Consider the following 20,343-nt stretch of genomic DNA (forward strand, 5'->3'; position numbering starts at 1 on the left):
TGTGCGTTCTTGTGGTACGCTGAATCACAGACCAAGACAGCTTGTCTATGTACTTTATCCATCTCAGAATGACAATTTGTCATTTATTTTTTTGTTTCACCTCTAAATTCTGTGAAATAGATACTAAGAGAGTCATTTAAAGTGTGGCTGCCTAGCCACCAAACTGCTATTGTGGCAAAGATGCTACCACTTCTAAGGTGCAAACTGCTTTGGTATAAAAAGGTGGTAGCAAGTCTTAACTAGTGGAAATACAAGTGGAGACCCAGTAAGCATGTGCTGGAAGTTTTCCCTTGCTCTTTAGGGACATTTTAAATATTTATTGTCCATGACTGCAGTGTTGCAAAGCAGTTTTTGTCCAGAAAGGGTGATGAAATATTTCTGGAGGACACCCTCAACTGGGTGGCCCCTTAAATACCATTGATGTTGGTGCAGGTCTGTGGAGAGACTAGCTCTATCACAGAGAAAACAGCTATTTGCAGTCCTCCAATTAGTAAGATGCTCTGAGAGGTGAGGGGAAGAGATTGTAGTATGGAATACCGAAGAGGGAATAACAACTTCCCACAATATTATGACCAAATATCTAGGATCAACAAATTGAAAAGGTAAGTGCAAAGAGTGCATTATATATTAACTTTTTTAACTTCACACCTGCGTACCTTTAGGATATATATATTGTAAAGATATGTATATGTTCAGCTAGATATATAAATATATACATACTTATCTGTTGCTTTTCGGTCCACATATTCTCGTGAAGATATTATTTGACCTCAATATTCCCTCCTTGATATTCTGAAACCACACCAGTGGGAGGGAATTTTTGCCAATTTTTTACACAAATTCTGGTATTTCACAATTCTGAATGAACACTAATTTAACTGTAGTGATTCTCACACTGCCTTACCTGGGGGAATCTGTACAGACCTAGAATGTGTGCAAGAAGAATTGAGCGTGTAGATCCAGAATCTCCAATGATGGCAGCAGGAGACAAACCTCTCTGACACCGGAAGTTTGGAATCAGCTCATCTCTCCCTGAGAGAATCCATAGAGCTCCTTTGAGTGACCACTGAATCATTGTGCATGTGTCGTAGATCTGGAATCCTAGGGTGATGTTAGGTAAAATGGTGGAACTATTGTTAATCTCTTCAATGGTGTACACCATAGCCTGGATCCATTGATAATTCTGAATTGCAAACCTGGAAAAATTGTAAACCCAAAGGTTACAACTCATTGAACACTGTAAGAATCGAAATATATAAGATAAAACAATGCTGTTTTGGTCCATTTGTCATACTTGATTGATGCCGGTTGTTAAATGCCATCAAATTTTAAAAATAAAAATATGATTCATAAATGGAAATCATTTGTGCAGATTGTGCTGTATTTATGGATTTATCACATTATATATGAAAATACTTCATTGACATTCATATTCTATATAAAGAAAGTGTAAATTAGAGGTATGTGCAGAAAAATATAAAGTTGTAAACATTAGGAAATTGAAATCGTTAAATAAATACTGTGATACAAATATATCATGATGCTGAAACATCGTTGTCAACAATATCATTTTTCCAGGTAAGTAATAGTGTTGATAAGAATATTGTTGTTAATATTGTTTGCAAAAAAATTGTTATAAAAATTATCATTTTTTAAATTATTTTAATGTGTTTTAGTTATTATATTAATTGTATGTTTTGCAATTGTTTGAATAATTGGTATACATGTTTTAAATATAGTTTACAGGTATTTTTTATACATTTTTTTATTATTTGATTACATTTACAAGCCACATTGAAGACCAACACCAAGCTCTTGTCTGAGGCTGACATCACCAAGTAAAATAGCAACAATGGGTATCATCTTGTATGAAACGAATGACAAAAATCACACAATACCTCCTCACAGTGAGTCCATTCCTGCTGCTCCAAACCATTCTCCCCATATTTTAGTGTGTTTAGTCGGACATCCTTGAAACTCATTAGTTGGTGTCTCTTTCTGGACACACTAATCCACTCCACATCTCTACTGCAAAAAGGCTGGGGATCTGGGGGCTTTCCAGTGAGCCACAATATAGTGCTTGGCCACAAGCAATGCCGTCCCCACCAGTGCCCGGTCCATGCTGGTCCCCCCCACCCTCAAGGAGCTCCAGTGGGATCAACAGCAGGAAAAGGTCGATATCAAGGTTCAAGACTTCAGAGGTTTCAATTATCACTTTTTCCCAGTAACATGTTATTACAGAACAGGGCCACGTCATGTGACAAAAGTCTGTAGGAACAAGTGAGCGACAAATGCATGCTGACCCAGGAAGTAATCTTGCTCTTTGCACCCTGTCAGGGGAGAGCTATTTGCTATGCAGATAGTGTGTTTGCACTAAATGTAATCATGATGATATGGTGAGTCCTTTGGGGGCCATCAGGGCTTCCTTCAAATCAGAACCATACAGAGTACCTAGCCAAACCCTCCAAGCATGTCTTGAGAACCTTCAATGTGCATGGGGCATGAAGGATCAAAGTGTGGTAAATTTACTTTCCCTTTGCCCAATGCTCCTATCATTACCTTTGCTTCTATTTGGCTGAATTCCGGGATTGAGGTGCCAGGAGGAACATGCACTTAAGTATTTGTGTTCCGGATCCGGACAAAGAGTACGCCATTTAGAGCTCTTGAAATGAAGACATATAGATGCCCTTCCAAACATCTCCCACTAATCTGATGCCTATCGTGTCCCATCAATCAAACCCCTCCAGCGTTGCCACCTTTCGCAAGTATGTGCCATGCCACAAGGGGGTCTGTTGTGTAAATTTGGATCACCACCCAGTGTGTTGTTGGGCCGCCCTCCTTTCGATAAACACCAACCAGGTCACCTTGGGTAATATTTATTTATTTATTTATTTAGTGATAATGTTTTAAATAGTGCAAACATGATCCTGAAGGATATCAGAACGCTTTACAATTGGAGTGAAGGAAGGTAACACTTGCAGTATAGGCATCAAATAGGAATAACAACTAAAACACATAACAAATCGGCATACCAAACAAAAAGGTTACAATTGAAAGGGGTCAACAAAGAATAAGATAGTAACTGGTACATAGCGAACTAGGAGGGGAGCAAATGATTGGCAAAGAAAAATCACACCCGCTCAGGGCTTAAGGTGTAAGTCCAATGCATTAGAGCAGGCGGTCCAAAACCCTTTCAAGGTAAGAACATGTTCATGAGGAGTCTTTTTACTTCCAATTTGAAGGCAACCTGGGAGGAGATTCTGCGTATTTCCAGTGGGAGAGAGTTCCAGATCTTCGGAGTAGAGCCGTAGAAAGCTCGGTGACACGTTCTCTTTTTGAGAAAGATCTGTGGTTTCAGGAGGAGAGAGTTAGCACACCTAGAAGGTCTACTCCTCCAGATAATTCTAGCTTTTGCGCCAGATAACTGGGGGTTTTGAAATGGAGGGCTTTATGAGACAGGCAGGCAACCTTTAGCTGTATTCTTGCTTCGTAGGGCAACCAATTTAGGGATTTTAGGACTGGGGAAATGTACGCATTTCTTTTGGTACCCGTAACCAATCTGGCCGCAGCATTCAATGAAGCCCTTAGTGGGGCAAAGGTATAGGTGGGGAGGCCACAGAGCGTAGCACTGGCATAGTCTAGCCTTTTCAAAACAAGCGCTTGGACCACTTGTTTGAAGTCAGCTTGTGAGAGGAAATGTTTGAGATTCCTGAGTATCCTCATAAGGTGATTAGCTCCCTTGCACACATTGCTAATATGATTCTTCATGTTCAGATGCTTGTCCAAGGCGATACCGAGAGATTTGGCCGAGTCAATAATGAGGGGGGAGCAGTTGAAGGGAATCGTGTCACCATATAGCATTGCCATGATTCAAGGGGATGCAAGTGTTTGAAATTCCAATCTATAAACTGGGTGAGACCAACCACCAGTAAACCAATCATTAGGAGTGTGTTGGCAGTTTCCAAATGCCAGGTGGGGTTTTAAATTATGCCATGGAAAGGCGATTGCCACTGAATCCATCTCAAAGTATAGCAATATCTTCACTTTATATAACGCTATTCTCCCCACGACATTTAACAGGAGCGTCTCCCACTTTCTAAGGTCTTCTTTGACCTTGTGAGTAAGAGGATCAATGTTAAGGGACCACCTCAGTGTGGTATTTAAGGCAACCTTGATACCAAAATTGTGGAAATTGAGGCAGTATACTGTGATAGTCATTTGCCAGTCCATGAAATCTAGCGAGGGAGCCAATGGAGCCAGCACCAATTTGGCAGGATTGACATTTAATCTTGAAGCACCAGCAAAATGTCTCAGAGCTGGAGGCATTGAGGGCCACTGCTATATGGGTTTGCCAGATATAGATTGTACACATAAAGGGCTATGCAATCCTCATGCCCTAGCTTCCACTCTCACCCCTGTATCTGTGCGTCACAACGTATGAGTCTCACCAGTGGTTTAATACCTAAAAAGGAGTTGGGAAAGGGGACAGCCTTGGTGGGTAACACTTCATATGGGGAAGTCATAGGAGACCACTCCATTCATATGTACTAGAACCCGAACAAGATCTCGGAATCTGGGTCTGAATCCTGCCTTCTCCAGCACAGTTGTCGGATACCCCCAGTTCACGAAATCAAAAGCATTTTCAAAGTCTATCAATAACAATGCTAACTGAGGGTACAAGAGGTGGCAATGTGCCAGCACCATGTGGAGGTGTTTCAAACAGTGTCTCGCGTTTCAAGTAGACATGAAACTGCACTGGTCTGGATGGACTAAGGACCAAAGGGAGGAAAAAATGGTTGCAAAATTTTAACCTCGCCATTTATAAGGGATATGAGGTGATAGTCTGCAGAAGAGGTCGATGGAGGAAGTGTTTTAGTGAAGGGTGATAATGTCTCTATATTTGGTGTAGAATTTCATAGGGTACCAGTTTGGGCCAGGCATTTTGCCAGTTTGCATCTTTGAAATGGCCTCCCCTATTTCTTTGGCTGTGATGGGTTCCTCTAGCTCCTGGCACTCAGTGCTCAAAAAGTGAGACAGTGGCACCTAATTGAGGAGAGGAGCACCTATGTCAACCACAGGAGAAGCTGCGTAGAGCAACTAGTAGTAGTCTGCAAAAGCCTGAACAATGGCAGGAGAAGTACAATGGGTCAGACTGCTCACATCGTTAATCTCTGGGATAACCCTACTGCCCAAGGGTTGGGATTTCAACCAATACAATAACTTCCTATTCTTATCCCCCACCCATACACCTGTGCCGTGGATGCACACCAGATCTGTTTTGCTGCTTCCAAGGAGAGGGTTTTAATCTCCTTCTGAATCAGCATCAGCTGCCTGCTAGTGCCATTGTGCTGTGTGGTGGAAAGCTTCAATCTAGATGAAGGGCCCGGGACTCCAGCTGAATGACATGCTGGTATCTCGCTTTCTCATCCTGCCTATGGATATTCTTCATATGTCCTCGAACGGTTGCCTTGTACGCCATCCAAAGAGCAACCGTGAGCATACCGACCAAGCGTTAAATTGGAAGTAGTGTGTGACCTTTTGCCCTACCATGTGTCTATACATTTTGTCTTAGAGATGCCAAGCATTGAGGCAACCACATAGGACGGCGGACTCAATCAAGCAGAATTTCTAAAGCTCAACTTATGACCCTTGGTGGTCTCCAGGTGATGGGGATGGGGGTTCTCCGCTGATATAAACTATTTGTTGAATTGCCAGGTTTTCAGTCACTTTGTGAACTCCAGTAGTGTTGGTGCACATTACAGGGGTAAGGAAAGGTTGTTCCAGAGTTTTGGTGCGAGGTGGGAGAAGGAATGGCTGCCACTTCTGAAGATATGGGGCGTGGCGAGAAGAAGCGGAGGAGTCTTTAGGGCTAGTGGAAATTTGTGGTGGAGGGCTTTGCAGGTGTTGGTGAGGAGTTTGAAGTGGCATAGTTTGCTGACTGGGAGCCAGTTTAGCTGTCTGAGGTGGGGGGTCATGTGGATTTGTCTCGAGAGGTGGACGAGGAGCTTAGCAGCCGCATTCTGTGTTGTGTGCAGTCACTTGTGGTGTTGGATGTTGATCCCTACATATAGGTTGTTGCTGTAGTCCAGATAACTGGGGATGAGAGCCTGAGTGATGGTGCCTCAGGTGTCTATGGGGAGCCATTTGAAGATTTTCTTCAGCATGCGGAGGATGTGGAAGCATGCTGAGGTGATGGTATTCACCTGTCTTTTTATGGATAGATTGCTGTTGAGGATAATGCCTATATTTTTTGCATGTGCTGTGGGCTCAGAAGGGGGGTCTAGTTTAGTGTGCCACCAGGTGTGGTCCCATGGGGAAGCAGAGCTTGCGAATATGAGTACCTCAGTTTTATCGGTGTTAAGTTTGAGGCACTTGATCTTTATCCAGTTGGTGACATTGTTCATATACCTGTGGAAGTTGTTTTTAGTGTTGGTGGGTTCGGAGGAGAGGGATAGGATGAGTTGGGTGTCATCTACAGAGGATATGATGTTCATGTTGTGGTATTTGACCATGGTGGCTAGGGGGACAATGTGGGTATTGAAGGGGGCCGAGGGAGGAGCCTTGTGGGACTCCACAGCTTATGTCTTTTGGAGCTGAGGCTTAGGGAGGAAGGTGGATGCTTTGGGTTCTGCCTCTGAGAAAAGAGGCAATCCACATGAAGGTCTCTCCCTGAATGCCCATCTGGTGGAGGCTGAGGAGGAGCGTGTGGTTGGTTACAGTGTTTAAAGCTGCGGACAATTCGAGGAGGATGAGAGCAATTGTTTCGCCCATTTCCATGCCCTCCATATAGGGTCAGAAATTCCACACTAGAGAATCTGAAAGTAAGGCACTGAGACAGAATCAGGCATGATGAGCATGTCAATGCAGGCATGTATATGATAAGAAGCAGATGTGTGCACATACTGTCGCCGTCAGAGATTCCAGAACCTCCATATATTGTAGTGCCCCAGAGCATTTACCCACCTTTGCAGAGACCTTGCTCTGTTACGATGGGTATCTGAAGTAGAGCTTGTCGAATTCATTGAATCTAAAAATCGTCTCCTATAAAAGTAAAGCCCAGGTGACGGCTGTTACACCAACTCAAGGAGTGTGGTCAGGAAGGTTTCCAAAGCTGTTAGAGAGAAGTAAATGCACAAACGGTTCAGTCGGTGGCCCTCTATCATGCCAATTAGGGCAATATATTGACCATGGGGAACCGAATCATAAACAATTTCTTCACCTGAGCACAGCACATTGTGACTGTCCTTAGCAGACATCTATCTGTTCAAAATGACCCCAAGCACAGTATGTGCAAATAAAAAACATCACACACATATCCTGTGTGCATGTTTCTCCTCTGCATAAGTACATCACTCTGACAAGTTTAACATAAAGTGGTAATAATATCACAATTGTAATTTGATGGTGGGTATGTCTCCTCTATTAAGTGAGTCGCTTTTTAGGGTGTCATTTGTGCAAAACTAAACTTTGTACGGTGTCAATTCTGGTACTAAAATCTACTTTTTGGCGTGTCATATCTGCCAAATATGACATTTAGAGTGTCATTTGTGGTTAACTAGGAATTTCAGGGTGTCAGTTGGGGCAAAATATGAATTTTAGGGTGTCATTTGGGGTAAAATATGAATTTTAGGGTGTCATTTGTAGCAAATTATGATTTTTAGGGTGTCATTTGGGGCAGAATATGAGTCTTAGTGTGTCATTTGGGGAAAAATATTGAACTTCAGAGTGTCATTTGGGGTTAAAACAAGCTCTTCATGGTGTTTTTTGGGGTCTGAAATTAAATTTCATGTACGACTGTTCATCTGTGTAAGAACCTGCACGTAGCGTGCAAAATCTGCCCGCATTAATGACAACACGATGTTTTTTTCATACTGCTGTGTCCTGTCGATAGTGTCTCTGTGAAGTGTTTTTACGTGTTCTTCTGTCTCTTGTCCTCGATATTGTTGGGTGTATGTCTTGGAGTATTTAACTTTCTTTGTATTTTTTTGGCCTATTCTATTGGGTTTCTTTCCTTTTGGCTGTGGGTTTCGGTGTGTTCGGGGAGATGGTGGCTATGGGCAGGGAGGGCAGTATGTCAGAGGGGGCATTAGGGGCTTCCTCTGGCTCGTCAAGTTTTACCTGCCCTTGATGGTGGAGAGGGGAGGCCGGATCCTCTCTGGATATGGCATCAGTGTGCGGAAGGTCAGGTGGGAGCAGGTGCGGGCGCTGATACTGCGTGTAATTGGCATGGACCGGACTGTGTTCCAATGGAAGCACTGCTTGCAGGATTTCCGGGGCCATGAGGGTGACCTTGTGGACCACCTGGGAGTCATCGTTGGCCTACAGTGTGGTACGTACTAACTCTAAATTTAAATATTAATACTGTAGCGCAAACCCATAAAAGCCGTGTGGGACACACTGTTGTCCAAGTGTAAAAATGTAGCATAGTGAGGCATGAGACGTCATGCATTCACGCTCAACGTTGGCCCATCAGCAACACAACGCTGCTTCATATCGACAAGCATAGGGTGCAGGTTTGTGTTACCCACTACGCTCGTGCAACACTTAGCACTGAAGTGCCAAGGCTGGCAACCTTGCACAATACTGCGTGCATGACAAAGACTGTTTGTGCACAAGAAGGGTGACTGTACATAAACACTCCAAGGCATTGTTTCTCCGACCTGTGTGCTGCACAAAAGGAAGTGTAAAAAGGCTGTCCCCATCATTATTTGATACGTTTGCTATGCTGCTCTTGTACATAGGCTCTGTGTGACAATGTATGAGATATAAACAATTGATCAAAGGAAATAGGACATCTACATAGTGTCATACAACACCAACATCTGTGGAACAGCCTTGTGCGATCTGCAGCAATGCCATTGTACACAGAGAATGGGTTAAATCATGTTGCGTGTACAAATGGGGCATTGTGAATGTCTCACACAACGAGTATGTACAAGTTTGCTGGCATCATTGTCTTTTTGGGCCGAACTAAGCAATCACAGGTCTCGTGTGAATGGCAGGCGAAGTAGACCACATCATGTAGCCAACATGAAATGCAACAGTACAGTTACAGGACATTGTCAGTTATGGTGATGATTTGTATGATGAATATGACCCGTCAGATTTTACGTCTGATACCAACACACATTTATTTTCATGTCTCACAGCTGGACGACCTCTCATCACACAGGGGGACATCGGCAGCTTCAAGGACCCACACGCCTCTGGTGAGTGTGGCCATCATAAATTGGCATAGTGCCATTTCATGAATGTCAGGGTCAAATGAAAGATGTTGTGGTCTGCAGTATGAGTGTGTATCAAATGTACCTTGCCTGCAGTGTGATGATGTACTGTGGAAGTCATAAGTGTGTACAAATATGTAAGTGAAGTCAGAGCAATGCATTTGTCATCCTGATTAGGGGTAGGCGGAATTTGCGAAATCCACTTTCGCAAATTATCGCGAAAATGTTTAAAATTATCGCAAACAAGCGGAAATATCACGAAGATGCGGAATTTTTTTCCCCGCATGTTCGCAAGATTTTCTGCATGGTTGCGGGTCGCCAACTTACCCATGTGGTTGCTCGCGGGCGCGGCCATCTTGTTTTGAGTTGTCTCGCGGTGCATGATTGCGAGAAGAAAGTCGTGATTGCGCGACGCATGACGTCACTGCGGGCGCGAACTGTCGCGAGACAGCGCAAATGGCTAAAAACTATCCAACATCTCATGGAGAACGCGACCGGATTAAGAAAACTTGTCGGTGAACGCAGGGATTCAGGTAAGGCGATCACGCGCGCGCGAGAATGTATTATTTTACAGCGCGAGCAAGAAACAAATTATCGCCAAGCTGCGGAAAGCGGAAATTTTGACATTTTCGCGCTCTCCGCGGAACGCGAAAATGTCAAATTATCGCAATATCCGCGAACAGAACGAAATTTTTGCCCAGGCCTAATCCTGATGTAACTTTGCATATCACTAGTCAGTGATACACATACAAATTTGATCTATGGTCTCTGTCACAACAGCACATGCATGTGGATTACAGAGCGTACAAATAGCAGAGGAGACATGTAAGTGGTGTTGCTGATGAGTATGCGCAGACATGGAATGCATGTACATGCTTGACTGAGATGGCTGTGCAAGTGGGCCCGATCATTCACAAGGAGGCAGTCGTTTTCAGGCCATGCGTGATCAGACACCGATCAGCAGAGTGATTTCGTAGGTATGCTGCATACCCGCTTGACTGAAGTAGCAGTGCATAGCTTTGAGCCAAGCATATCAATGGCACGTTCCCCTAACACCTAGCAAAGATGGGCCTGTGAATCTCATTGGCATGTTTGGCCACTGCAATGGTGTTGTCAAGCTGTCTCCTTGGGGTCATTCCCTGGTCGGCTCAGTCTCAGTCGTACAAGCCCCTCTGTCCGAATTGGTGACATTACTCTGCATGCATTTACACAGCATGTTTTAGCTCTGCATTTATTGCTGTGCCGTTTATTTTACAATGCAGGGCTCCACAATGCTATCTGTGAGAAAACATTACCCATTACAACACAGTAACCATTATGACTCCAGGGTGCCATTACACTGGGGAATGCACTGTAACTGTTTGCATTGTAGAGGCCTTCGTAGTAAAATGTTCTACGGAGTGATCATAGTGGATACAAGACATGCATGATTGACAAATTTGAGGAAACTATGTTTCCCCCGATTCGGCAGCAATGTGTCACCTATTGTGATGTAGTGGCGGAGAGAGGGCCAGCGCTTCATGTACAAGTGAGTGTGTTCAGCCACCTGACGTGTTTCCATGTGTAGTGCATGATGCAGCACAGATGAAAGTGTGAGTAGGGTTGTTCCAGGATTGCTCACGTGCAGGTAGGGTAACCTTTCCGACACATTAACAAGCCCCCCTTCACGCATACACACTTGCACTCTTGTTCAAGAGTGCCTGTGTTTGCGCAGATGTGATGAACTGCACACAGTCGCTGGGGGACATGCAGGCCTGCCAATAAGCATTGTACATATGATGCAGGACTGTGTTACAGGAGAGGATGAGGGTGGCGCTACACACGGAGGGCTAATGCCTCCCTCCTCCTATTCCTTGTACATGTCACCCTGAGTCAGGTTATGTCATGTCACCATCATTTGACACTGACAGTCTCATTTGCTTGTGACAGTACATGTCCCATTATTAGTAAAGATACAGAAGGTATGCTATTTCTAATTACGAGACAAGGGAAAACTGCTTTTGCGTGGTCATGATTTGTAGGTGGATGAGGATTCCTCCTCTTGGAATATAGGGCCCTCATACACCCGGCAAGGTGTCATGCTTCATCATATGGGCTGCTCCTCATCAGGTTGGTGCTGCAATACCTGACGGGCCCACTCAATAGAGCGCTCTACCATAGACATAATCTCAGACATGCGGCTTTATTTATTTTAATCAGGGTGGGAGACCCATTCATTAAAATAGTTTTCGTGGCTACTCCCTTACCTATTTTAAATTTTCTTCAGGTTATACACCTCCACTCCTTCATCTACACTGATCAGGCCCCCTCACCCCCATGGCACCAAACGGCAATTTGGAATAAAAGATCTCCGCCAAAGAGTACCTCATAGGGAGCCCATCAGGTATTGCAGCGCCGACCTGAAGAGGAGCAGCCCATATGATGAAGCATGACACCTTGCTGGGTGCGTGAGGGCCCTTTATTCCAAGAGGAGGAATCCTCATCCTCCTACACTTCATGACCACGCAAGAGCAGTTTTCCCTTGTCTCGCAATTAGGAACAGCATACCTTCTGTATCTTTACTACTATTAGGGCATGTATGCTGGACCTGTCTAAAAAGCCCTCAGTCCCTCCTTTGTGATTGAGTACATGTCCCATGCCATGCAGTGTCATGTCAGTCTCCCCAGCATGTAGTCACTGATCCAGGAATCTACATTTCATTGTCCAGGTCACTCTCTGACTTCACATTGTTACGCTAGAGTGTAGGCTCACATGTTTCAGTGACCTTGGGTTTCAGATTTAAGGCCTTCCATTTTGACATTTATCTTATTTTACAGACAACATGACGCCAGAGGAGTCCAACGCCTTTCAAGTGAGGAAGGACCAGTACCTACACATAAAGAAGGCTGCTAAAGGGTACCTCAACATGGCACGGAGGTACCAGGATGACTATGCAGCAGGGAGTTGGAATTTGGTCGCCGAGAATGTACGACGTGGGAGTAAGATTGGCACACAGGCCATTACAGGCCCCTCAGGTGGCGGTTGTGGGTCCCAGATTGAACAGGCAGTTACCCAACCCCCCCAACACCACACACCCAAGGGACAATGCCACCTACACCTCCTGATCAGGTGGTGCCGTTCACTGCATGGGACTGGAGGACATTGTTGGACAATAATGTTATCCTGGCCGAACTACGGAGGGACATGGAAGAGCTTCACAGCCACGTGATGGACATTAAGGCAGCCCTGGGTCTCCCATGAGGACTGGACATGTAGAGCCCCATCCCCCTCATATCCCTTCCCCAAATGTTTTATCTGGCCTTTTAGATAGTGTTAGGTAAGTATTTTAAGTGTTAGGTAGTGTAGTTGTAGTGTAGGTATAGTTAGTGTTAGATTTTAAGGTAGTTTTAGATATTTATTATTGTATAGTATTTGGGGATAAGATTCCTTTTCCTTTGTGTGGGAAGGTTGATGTCTTTGTTGTTAATAATTTTTCTTTTTTATAAATACAAAAAATGTATCTTTGTGTAGGTTAACTGTGTAGTTAGTTTATATATAGATCAGATGTCTTTGTCCTGTCACATGATGTGCCTTAAGGGTGGGAGGGGGGTTGATGTCTTAGATATGTTGTTGCGTGTTTAGGATTACTTAGGGTAGGTAGTTTAGGTAACTGACCAGTTTTTCCTAGTTAGTTTAGATTATGTTAGTAGTAGAGGATTAGTGTCAGTTTAGGGTAGGTAATTTTTGTACTTCAATAATAAATGGTTACTAGCTTTGTTTCTGCTTGCATTTATGTCAGGGGTGATGTTGTGGAGTGTGGCTTTTTACCTTGTACGCCACTCATACCATCACTGGACAATCCATTGAATGTGTAAGTGTTGTCATGACATGTAACTTGGCAGGATGGATTGTGTCAGGATACCTTAGATGTGGGCACAGTAAATTTTCATGGATAACAGAGTGGCAAGTAGGATTTACGGCCTAGGCTAGGGACAGTTGTTTGTGAAGTTTAACATCTTAAGTGTGACTCACAGAGTTGAACAGCACTTTGTTGCCAATTTACAACACAACGTAGGGACATGGCCTTGAGTGGATATTGCATTTGCAACTGTTATTCATCATGGAGATGGATGTGTGCGCCGGGTACCACAGATTCAGTCAAGCCCCTACATATCACATGCTCATTGCGCAGAGTCCATTTACAATGCACAGACCTTGGCACGCTTGCTGCGTAGTGCAAGTGTGTCAGCTTCATTCGAATTATATGTTCATGTGCATGGAGGCTTAACCTCTGGGACATTCAGGAAGTAGTCTTTTTGTAGGTCCATTGTTAACGGCATATGGCAGAACAGAGGGCCTGAGTCACAAAAGTCATCTGAGAGTAAGTCATGACTTCACGATTTCCAGTATTCACAAATGGCTTTTATGAGTAGTACAGTTAGGTATGCTGACTTCACTTCTCCTAAATGCTTTTTGTGAATCACTGAAGGTGGTAAGTCATGATTTAGTCCCAGATACTGTTTTTGTGCGGGCACACTGTTCTGCTGCACCCAAGAGGGGAAATGTAGCAGTTCTCCCTGTAGTGCCAGTGTCATAGCCACTTCTCCCATCTGTAACTCTTGGCATTGGCTCATAGTGATGCCCCCCTTAAAATGGTGGTACTGCATACAACTATATGCTACGTGCAGTGTGCCACACGTCCCTAGACACATTGCCCTATCCGGTCACAGTGGTCACAGCATGAGAGGTTTCCTAATTTTGCAAGCATTGTTCGTCCACAGGAAGGGGCTGACTGTTGCCTTGCATTTGGGGTGAATCCCTATTGCCAACTCTACTTCACTGAGGCAGACATTATGGTTTCAATTGTTGCTGGTAGACATGTGTCCTTACGAATCTTCATCAATGTGAATATAGTGTGCACCATCTTGGGATGTGACATGTAATTCACACCGTCACAACAGGATTTGTCCACCCTGTAGAGTGTGAGTAGATCTGCCAAGAGATAATTTTTAGCAATTTTAAAGGAGGACACTGCTTGTGGCCTGCAACAGACTTGGACATTTTTGCAAACATGGCTATTTCCTTAATGGACGTGGGGCTAGGTTGGGATTTTGCTAGATTGTTGTATTGGAGCAATGAGGGCACAGCTAGTTCACATATACCCGGTCATCTCACTGCCTATCTGGGTCACAGTTAAACATGTGCATTTCCCTTATTTTCCTTGGTGTACCTTTTGGTGGATTCATTGGGCCTACATTTTTAGAGACACCTATACTTGATTGATCATGGACAACACACATCTGTGTGAGTTACATTTTTTATTTACAAGTTTGTTGACATTGGTGAAGACTGGACCAGTTCTTGGCCAAACAATCCCCACATTCCATCGATGCCCAGTGGAGGACCAGTCGGAGTCATGTTGAGGGAAAATGTCCTGAGGAAGAGGCAGAGTTCAGTCTGCAGGTTGATTGCAGTGTCAATGGGAACCAGACATATTATGGCAGTCCATTTTGAGGTCCTAGGTAAGTGTAACACAGTGTATCGGGGACAGTAGAAGATGATGTTACGGGCCATGATGCTGAGCCCAGATCCAAGGAGAAGTAGGCCATTTGGCATAGATGAATGCTACCGCTTTCTTCTTTGCAAAAATGCAGATTCATCCACATCTTCGTCCTCTGATGTGTCATTGCTGCCCCTTATCCCTTTCTGGCAGTGGGCCTTTCACTCATGTCCCTTTACAATGGTGAGATGTTGCAAGGTGGGGTAAATATGGGTCTTGGTCAGAGTTGGGACACTTGTGCATTGTTTGTCAGCTGATGTCTTGTTTACATCAGGGGTTGTATGTACACGAGGAAGTGTCAGAGTGTGACCTGGGGGCATATGTATCAAACGATTTTTTAATCGCAAACGCTGCGATTCGCAAAATAACAGCGTTTGCGATTAAAAACTCGGTAATCGGGATGTATGAGCCAAATCCCATCGCAAAATTAAGGAATTGCTAATTTAGCGATTTCTTAATTTTGCGTAAGCATTTAAGAAATCGCAAATTGCGATTTCTTAAATGATATGTAAAAAGCACCCAAGTTGTGCGAATTATCCATAAGAAATCGCAAATTACCACCAACTTCCAGTTGGTGGTAATTTGCGATTTCCTTTCAAAATGCACTTTTTTGAATTTTACAAAGTGCCACGTGGTGCTCATACATGCCCTTAGGGCATGTATGTGCGCCATATGCACACACATACTCATTTCAGGGGTGCATCAGGGTGTCATCATGACACCCTTGCACCTTTGAAATTATTCTCAAATTGCGATTAGCAAATTGCGATTCGCTATTTGAGAATTACTTCCCATTCATTTTTATGGGTCTCCTGGCCCATAGAAATGAATGGGCAGGTATTCCTTAATTGCGATTTCGCAATTTGCTAATCGCATTTAAGGAATTTTAAGAAATCGCAAAAAGTTTGCAATTTTTTAAATACATCCCGTTTTGCAATTCTCAAATAGCGATTCTTTAAAAATCGCTATTTGAGAATCGCAAATGGTGATGTTGATACATATGCCCCCAGCTCCTTTAAGAATGAAGTCCACACTCAGGCACTTCAGTAATGTAGCCTGGACCATGTTAATATGTTGGGGGGGCAGGCATGCTATTCATCATGCACTGTCACTTGCTTCGTCAGTGTGGCCCACAGACAGCCAGCTTTGCTGGGTTCTGCACATGAACATGGGTTTGGTGTGATAATAGTCATGTGTGAGGAGGGCCCCCTTTATGCACCTTTGCAACAAAGGCTGACTTACTATTTCTATGTTTGCTGCACAATGCGGTACACATGTGCATCCAGCTAGCTTAAGCTGTTGTGTTTTATCTTCTGTGTATGAGGTCAGTCAAGTTTTTTCTTGCATGCATTGCTTACTGCCCTCCTGTTGGCTTACCCGTTGTGAGTATGGTGCAGGTTGAGTTTCCATTGTTTATGCTGGCTTTACAGACAGTGTCAACACCCACTACACTCAACGTTGACCCCACATGTGGCGTATGAGTGGGCCTGGATTTGATGGATGTGGATTTACTAAGGCGTATTAGTGGTGCGTATGACTGCATATTATTTCACTGACACTGTTGACTTACAAAACTGATAGGTTTACATGCACATAATGGTGTAAAGGGCAACTCACACCAGGGCTTATGTGGAATGCAGCTTTCTGTATGGCAGATGTGGACACTTGATAGTGGAGGAGTTCTATTTGACCTAAGGGGTGATGGTGCCATTTAGCTACTTGTCATTATTTGGTGCTACTTTGCTATCCTTGCTTGTTGTCATACTTACATTGTCGTACATCTATTCAGGGACATTGTAGTTCTGTGAGTATGGCACAAAGACAAGTCATGTGGTACATTTAAACCAGATTGGTCGCACACTGCTACACCTACCAGGCGTGTTCCCCCAATGAAAATGGTCCCTGAAGGTCAGCGTCGGCGGATACACCTATGCTCGAGTGTGAATGCAAGTATGCGTGGCGTGTGCCATCCCTGGACACGTGTTTCGAGGTAGTTGCCTCTCGTCAGCAGGGAGTAGGAAAATGTGTGGGGTTGCTGTGTAAGCTGCTAAAATCGTAATCAGGTCTAGTACCTCTCGTAGCGCGCAGGTGCGTAACCATGAGTCCGTCGACTCCACCGGCTCAAGGGAGCCTGAATATAAAGTTAAACCAGATTGGTCGCACACTGCTACACCTACCAGGCGTGTTCCCCCAATGAAAATGGTCCCTGAAGGTCAGCGTCGGCGGATACACCTATGCTCGAGTGTGAATGCAAGTATGCGTGGCGTGTGCCATCCCTGGACACGTGTTTCGAGGTAGTTGCCTCTCGTCAGCAGGGAGTAGGAAAATGTGTGGGGTTGCTGTGTAAGCTGCTAAAATCGTAATCAGGTCTAGTACCTCTCGTAGCGCGCAGGTGCGTAACCATGAGTCCGTCGACTCCACCGGCTCAAGGGAGCCTGAATATAAAGTTAAACCAGATTGGTCGCACACTGCTACACCTACCAGGCATGTTCCCCCAATGAAAATGGTCCCTGAAGGTCAGCGTCGGCGGATACACCTATGCTCGAGTGTGAATGCAAGTATGCGTGGCGTGTGCCATCCCTGGACACGTGTTTCGAGGTAGTTGCCTCTCGTCAGCAGGGAGTAGGAAAATGTGTGGGGTTGCTGTGTAAGCTGCTAAAATCGTAATCAGGTCTAGTACCTCTCGTAGCGCGCAGGTGCGTAACCATGAGTCCGTCGACTCCACCGGCTCAAGGGAGACTGAATATAAAGTTAAACCAGATTGGTCGCACACTGTCATGTGGTACATATTTGGCTGACACATTCCTGAAATGCATTGTCCATGCACTGTAGTGTTGTAGGTATATCCCCCCTGCTCATTGTATTACATCACATTTTGACTCCAGTCTGCTGATTGTGTGCATTGTGGGATATGCACATTTTGGCCAGTAGGGTACATGATCCCTTTGTTGTGAAAATGCATGTGTTTATGGTATGCAGAATCACTAGATGCTTTCTCACTTGGTGTACACATGACTGCATCTCCTATACGAGCAAGCGGAAACATTAACTTGAGATGTGGTGGGGATGTCTACATGGTCCCCTTGCCTCAATACCACGCGAATATGACAGGTCTGCACCGGCCCACATCTCTCTGATGCCAAAATGACGATGAAGTGTGTATGAGAATGATCATGTGCATGGGTGGGCATGCCACCAGCAATTTTAGCACACAGGCACCATTGTGCCTGTGTGTTTGAGTTGTGTGCAAGATTGTGTATGTGCTGTAGTGTCACCCATGATACACATGCATAATCTTGCACATGACTCAGACATACGGGAACATGCATATGCATGGTGTTGAGGCAGGGGGCCATTTAGACACCCTGCCACATCTCCAATCAATGTGGTCCTTTGCTCTTTCATGTGGCCCTTATTTTGTGGTCTGATATGATACTTTGACTATATTTGCTAAACTTTTATGTGCACATATCCAGGTCTGTGAGCCTACCAATATGTGTCTTACAATGTATTGGGTGAGTAGGGTGATATATGTCTATACCCCCAGGGTCAGGGGTATCCAGGACATGATTCACAGTCATTGTGGGTGTGCATTGCAATATGTTTAATTGTGCATGTGTGCAATTAGGCCCATCCACCCGTCCCCTCAGTCCCTGGTTGTTACTCACTCTGTTGGTGTTGTGTCTGGTCATGTTGAGCAGTATCCCCGAACAACAACCACCGTCTCCTCGCTGATGTCTTGGGACATCTGTTCCTCCAATGGATCCAGCTCCTCCTGTGGTGCTAGACACCCACCTCCAGTCTGCATTTCTGCTTTCATATTGGCTGCAAGTTTCTGCTTGGTCTTGCGCTTAGCATCATGCCAGCGCTTCTTGCAGTCGGCCACTGCCCTCCTCACCTCTCCAACAGCATTCACCTTGGCAGCGATGAACTGCCATATTGCATTTTTTGTGCCCAATGACACTGTGAAGCTGACAAAATGTTGTTGTTGGTTTTCTGTCACCTCGGCAATCAGGACCTGATTTTCCTGCGGACTGAACCGGGTCTTTCTCTTCTCCTTGCCCTTCCCCTGGGTCTCCAGCTGGTCCTCCTGGGTGTTTGGGGGTTGTTGTTGGCTTCTGTACTGGGTCCCGCTTCCTCCATGCTTCTTCTCAATTGTTTCTCATTTTTAGAAAAGAAAATTGTGTTTGGTATGCTTGGCGGCTGTGTTTTTAGTGATTTTCCCCATCTAACATGTAAAACATTGCTCTGACGCTAATTTGCGTGCTGTTCCTTGTCACTAATTGGCCCATCGCCACTTATTTCACATTGACGTGAGACTTTTAATTAGAGAGCATGCAATCTGTGCTAGCAATCGAGGATAGTTGATGGATGGTGAAGAAATACCCGTTGACCCAGTATGTACTTTATTTGATGAGTCTTTTCATCATTTAACCTATAAAACATGTGCTGTCAACAAGGAGCTCTATGTGATGTTGTTGGTACCTTGTAAACATATCCGGCTGTCTCGTCATAATCTAGTGTACTCTCTCCATGCTTGTGCTGAGATAGCCACATGATTTTTTGATTACTTTACCATTGCACTTTATTAACCTATTGTACTTTAATTCACAATGATGTTGCTATATGGTCAATGTACTGTATTTTGTGCTGCTAAGGCTATCAGATTAAATGATGATGTCATTGTAAGTTAATGGATGAATTGTTTTTAGCCTATGCTTCACTTTTTTCTCCCTTATGCCTAGTCTTCTGCTATAAAGTGTTTGTAGTTTTGATTATTTATATTGTATCCCATTTCCATTTTGTTATCCTATTAAGTACACAATAGATTGTATGTAAACAGTTCTAGTCAGTGTGGCCTTGTTCTAAAGTTGCCATATCGATGCAAGGATTTCAGGAAGTAGGAAAGTAAGTCTTTTGCTCATGAGACACGTATCTCCTTCTCAAGGCCTTATCTCATTCTTCCCAAGAGAAGAGCCTGGCACCTTCTCATTAGTGCCCATTAGTAGGTTTCTGTATGTGGTGTGTTCCTCTTTCAATTCACATGCGCTGAGAAAAAGTGTATAAATGTAGAACCAAAAGGTATGGAGTTTAGCATTACAGGCTCCAACTGTTCAAAGGGGAAGCTCTGGTCCCTTGATCTGGCAGTGGCCTTGCATATTGGGAATGCTTGCTGGCTATTCTTGCATTACACACATTAAACGTCAATGCACAATCCTGAGTGTCTGTTTTAATAGTGTGGAAGCTACTCTGTACAGCTTGGACTTTCTCCTGTGCATGGTAGGCTGTATCATATGCACACAGACTTTTGAATCATCCATTCAAATTAACACTGATCAGATTTTCAGAAAATGACGGACTCACTGAGGCCCTCATTACATATGCGTGGATCTGAAATTACGAGAACACATGGTATTCTCGCACCTTTGAAGACCATTATGAGTTCAACATCTGGAATCAGAAATAGCATTTTGAAACTAGTGTTACAGGAAGGATTTACACAGGAAGTTCACAAATTCTACCCCTTTAGTCCAGGACTTGCTCCACCAGGCTTGACCTCGTGGATTTGCCCTCAGTCTT

At 44.3% G+C, this 20,343-nt stretch overlaps 1 protein-coding gene across 1 annotated transcript in view; it reads right to left on the reverse strand.

Annotated features, from left to right (window-relative positions):
• LOC146782763 (vomeronasal type-2 receptor 26-like) overlaps positions 1-6,512 on the reverse strand; it is a 128,471-nt gene extending 121,959 nt beyond the window's left edge. The window contains exons 1-3 of the mRNA XM_085637237.1: positions 6,342-6,512; positions 4,925-5,043; positions 905-1,196 (exon numbers count right to left, since the gene is read on the reverse strand). Coding sequence (XP_085493363.1) covers positions 905-1,196; positions 4,925-5,043; positions 6,342-6,512 — 582 coding nt within the window. The remainder of the gene's footprint in view (positions 1-904; positions 1,197-4,924; positions 5,044-6,341) is intronic.
• Positions 6,513-20,343: the final 13,831 nt, after the last annotated feature.

Source organism: Triturus cristatus, chromosome 12, assembly GCF_964204655.1.
Source record: "Triturus cristatus chromosome 12, aTriCri1.1, whole genome shotgun sequence".
Lineage (NCBI taxonomy): Eukaryota > Metazoa > Chordata > Amphibia > Caudata > Salamandridae > Triturus > Triturus cristatus.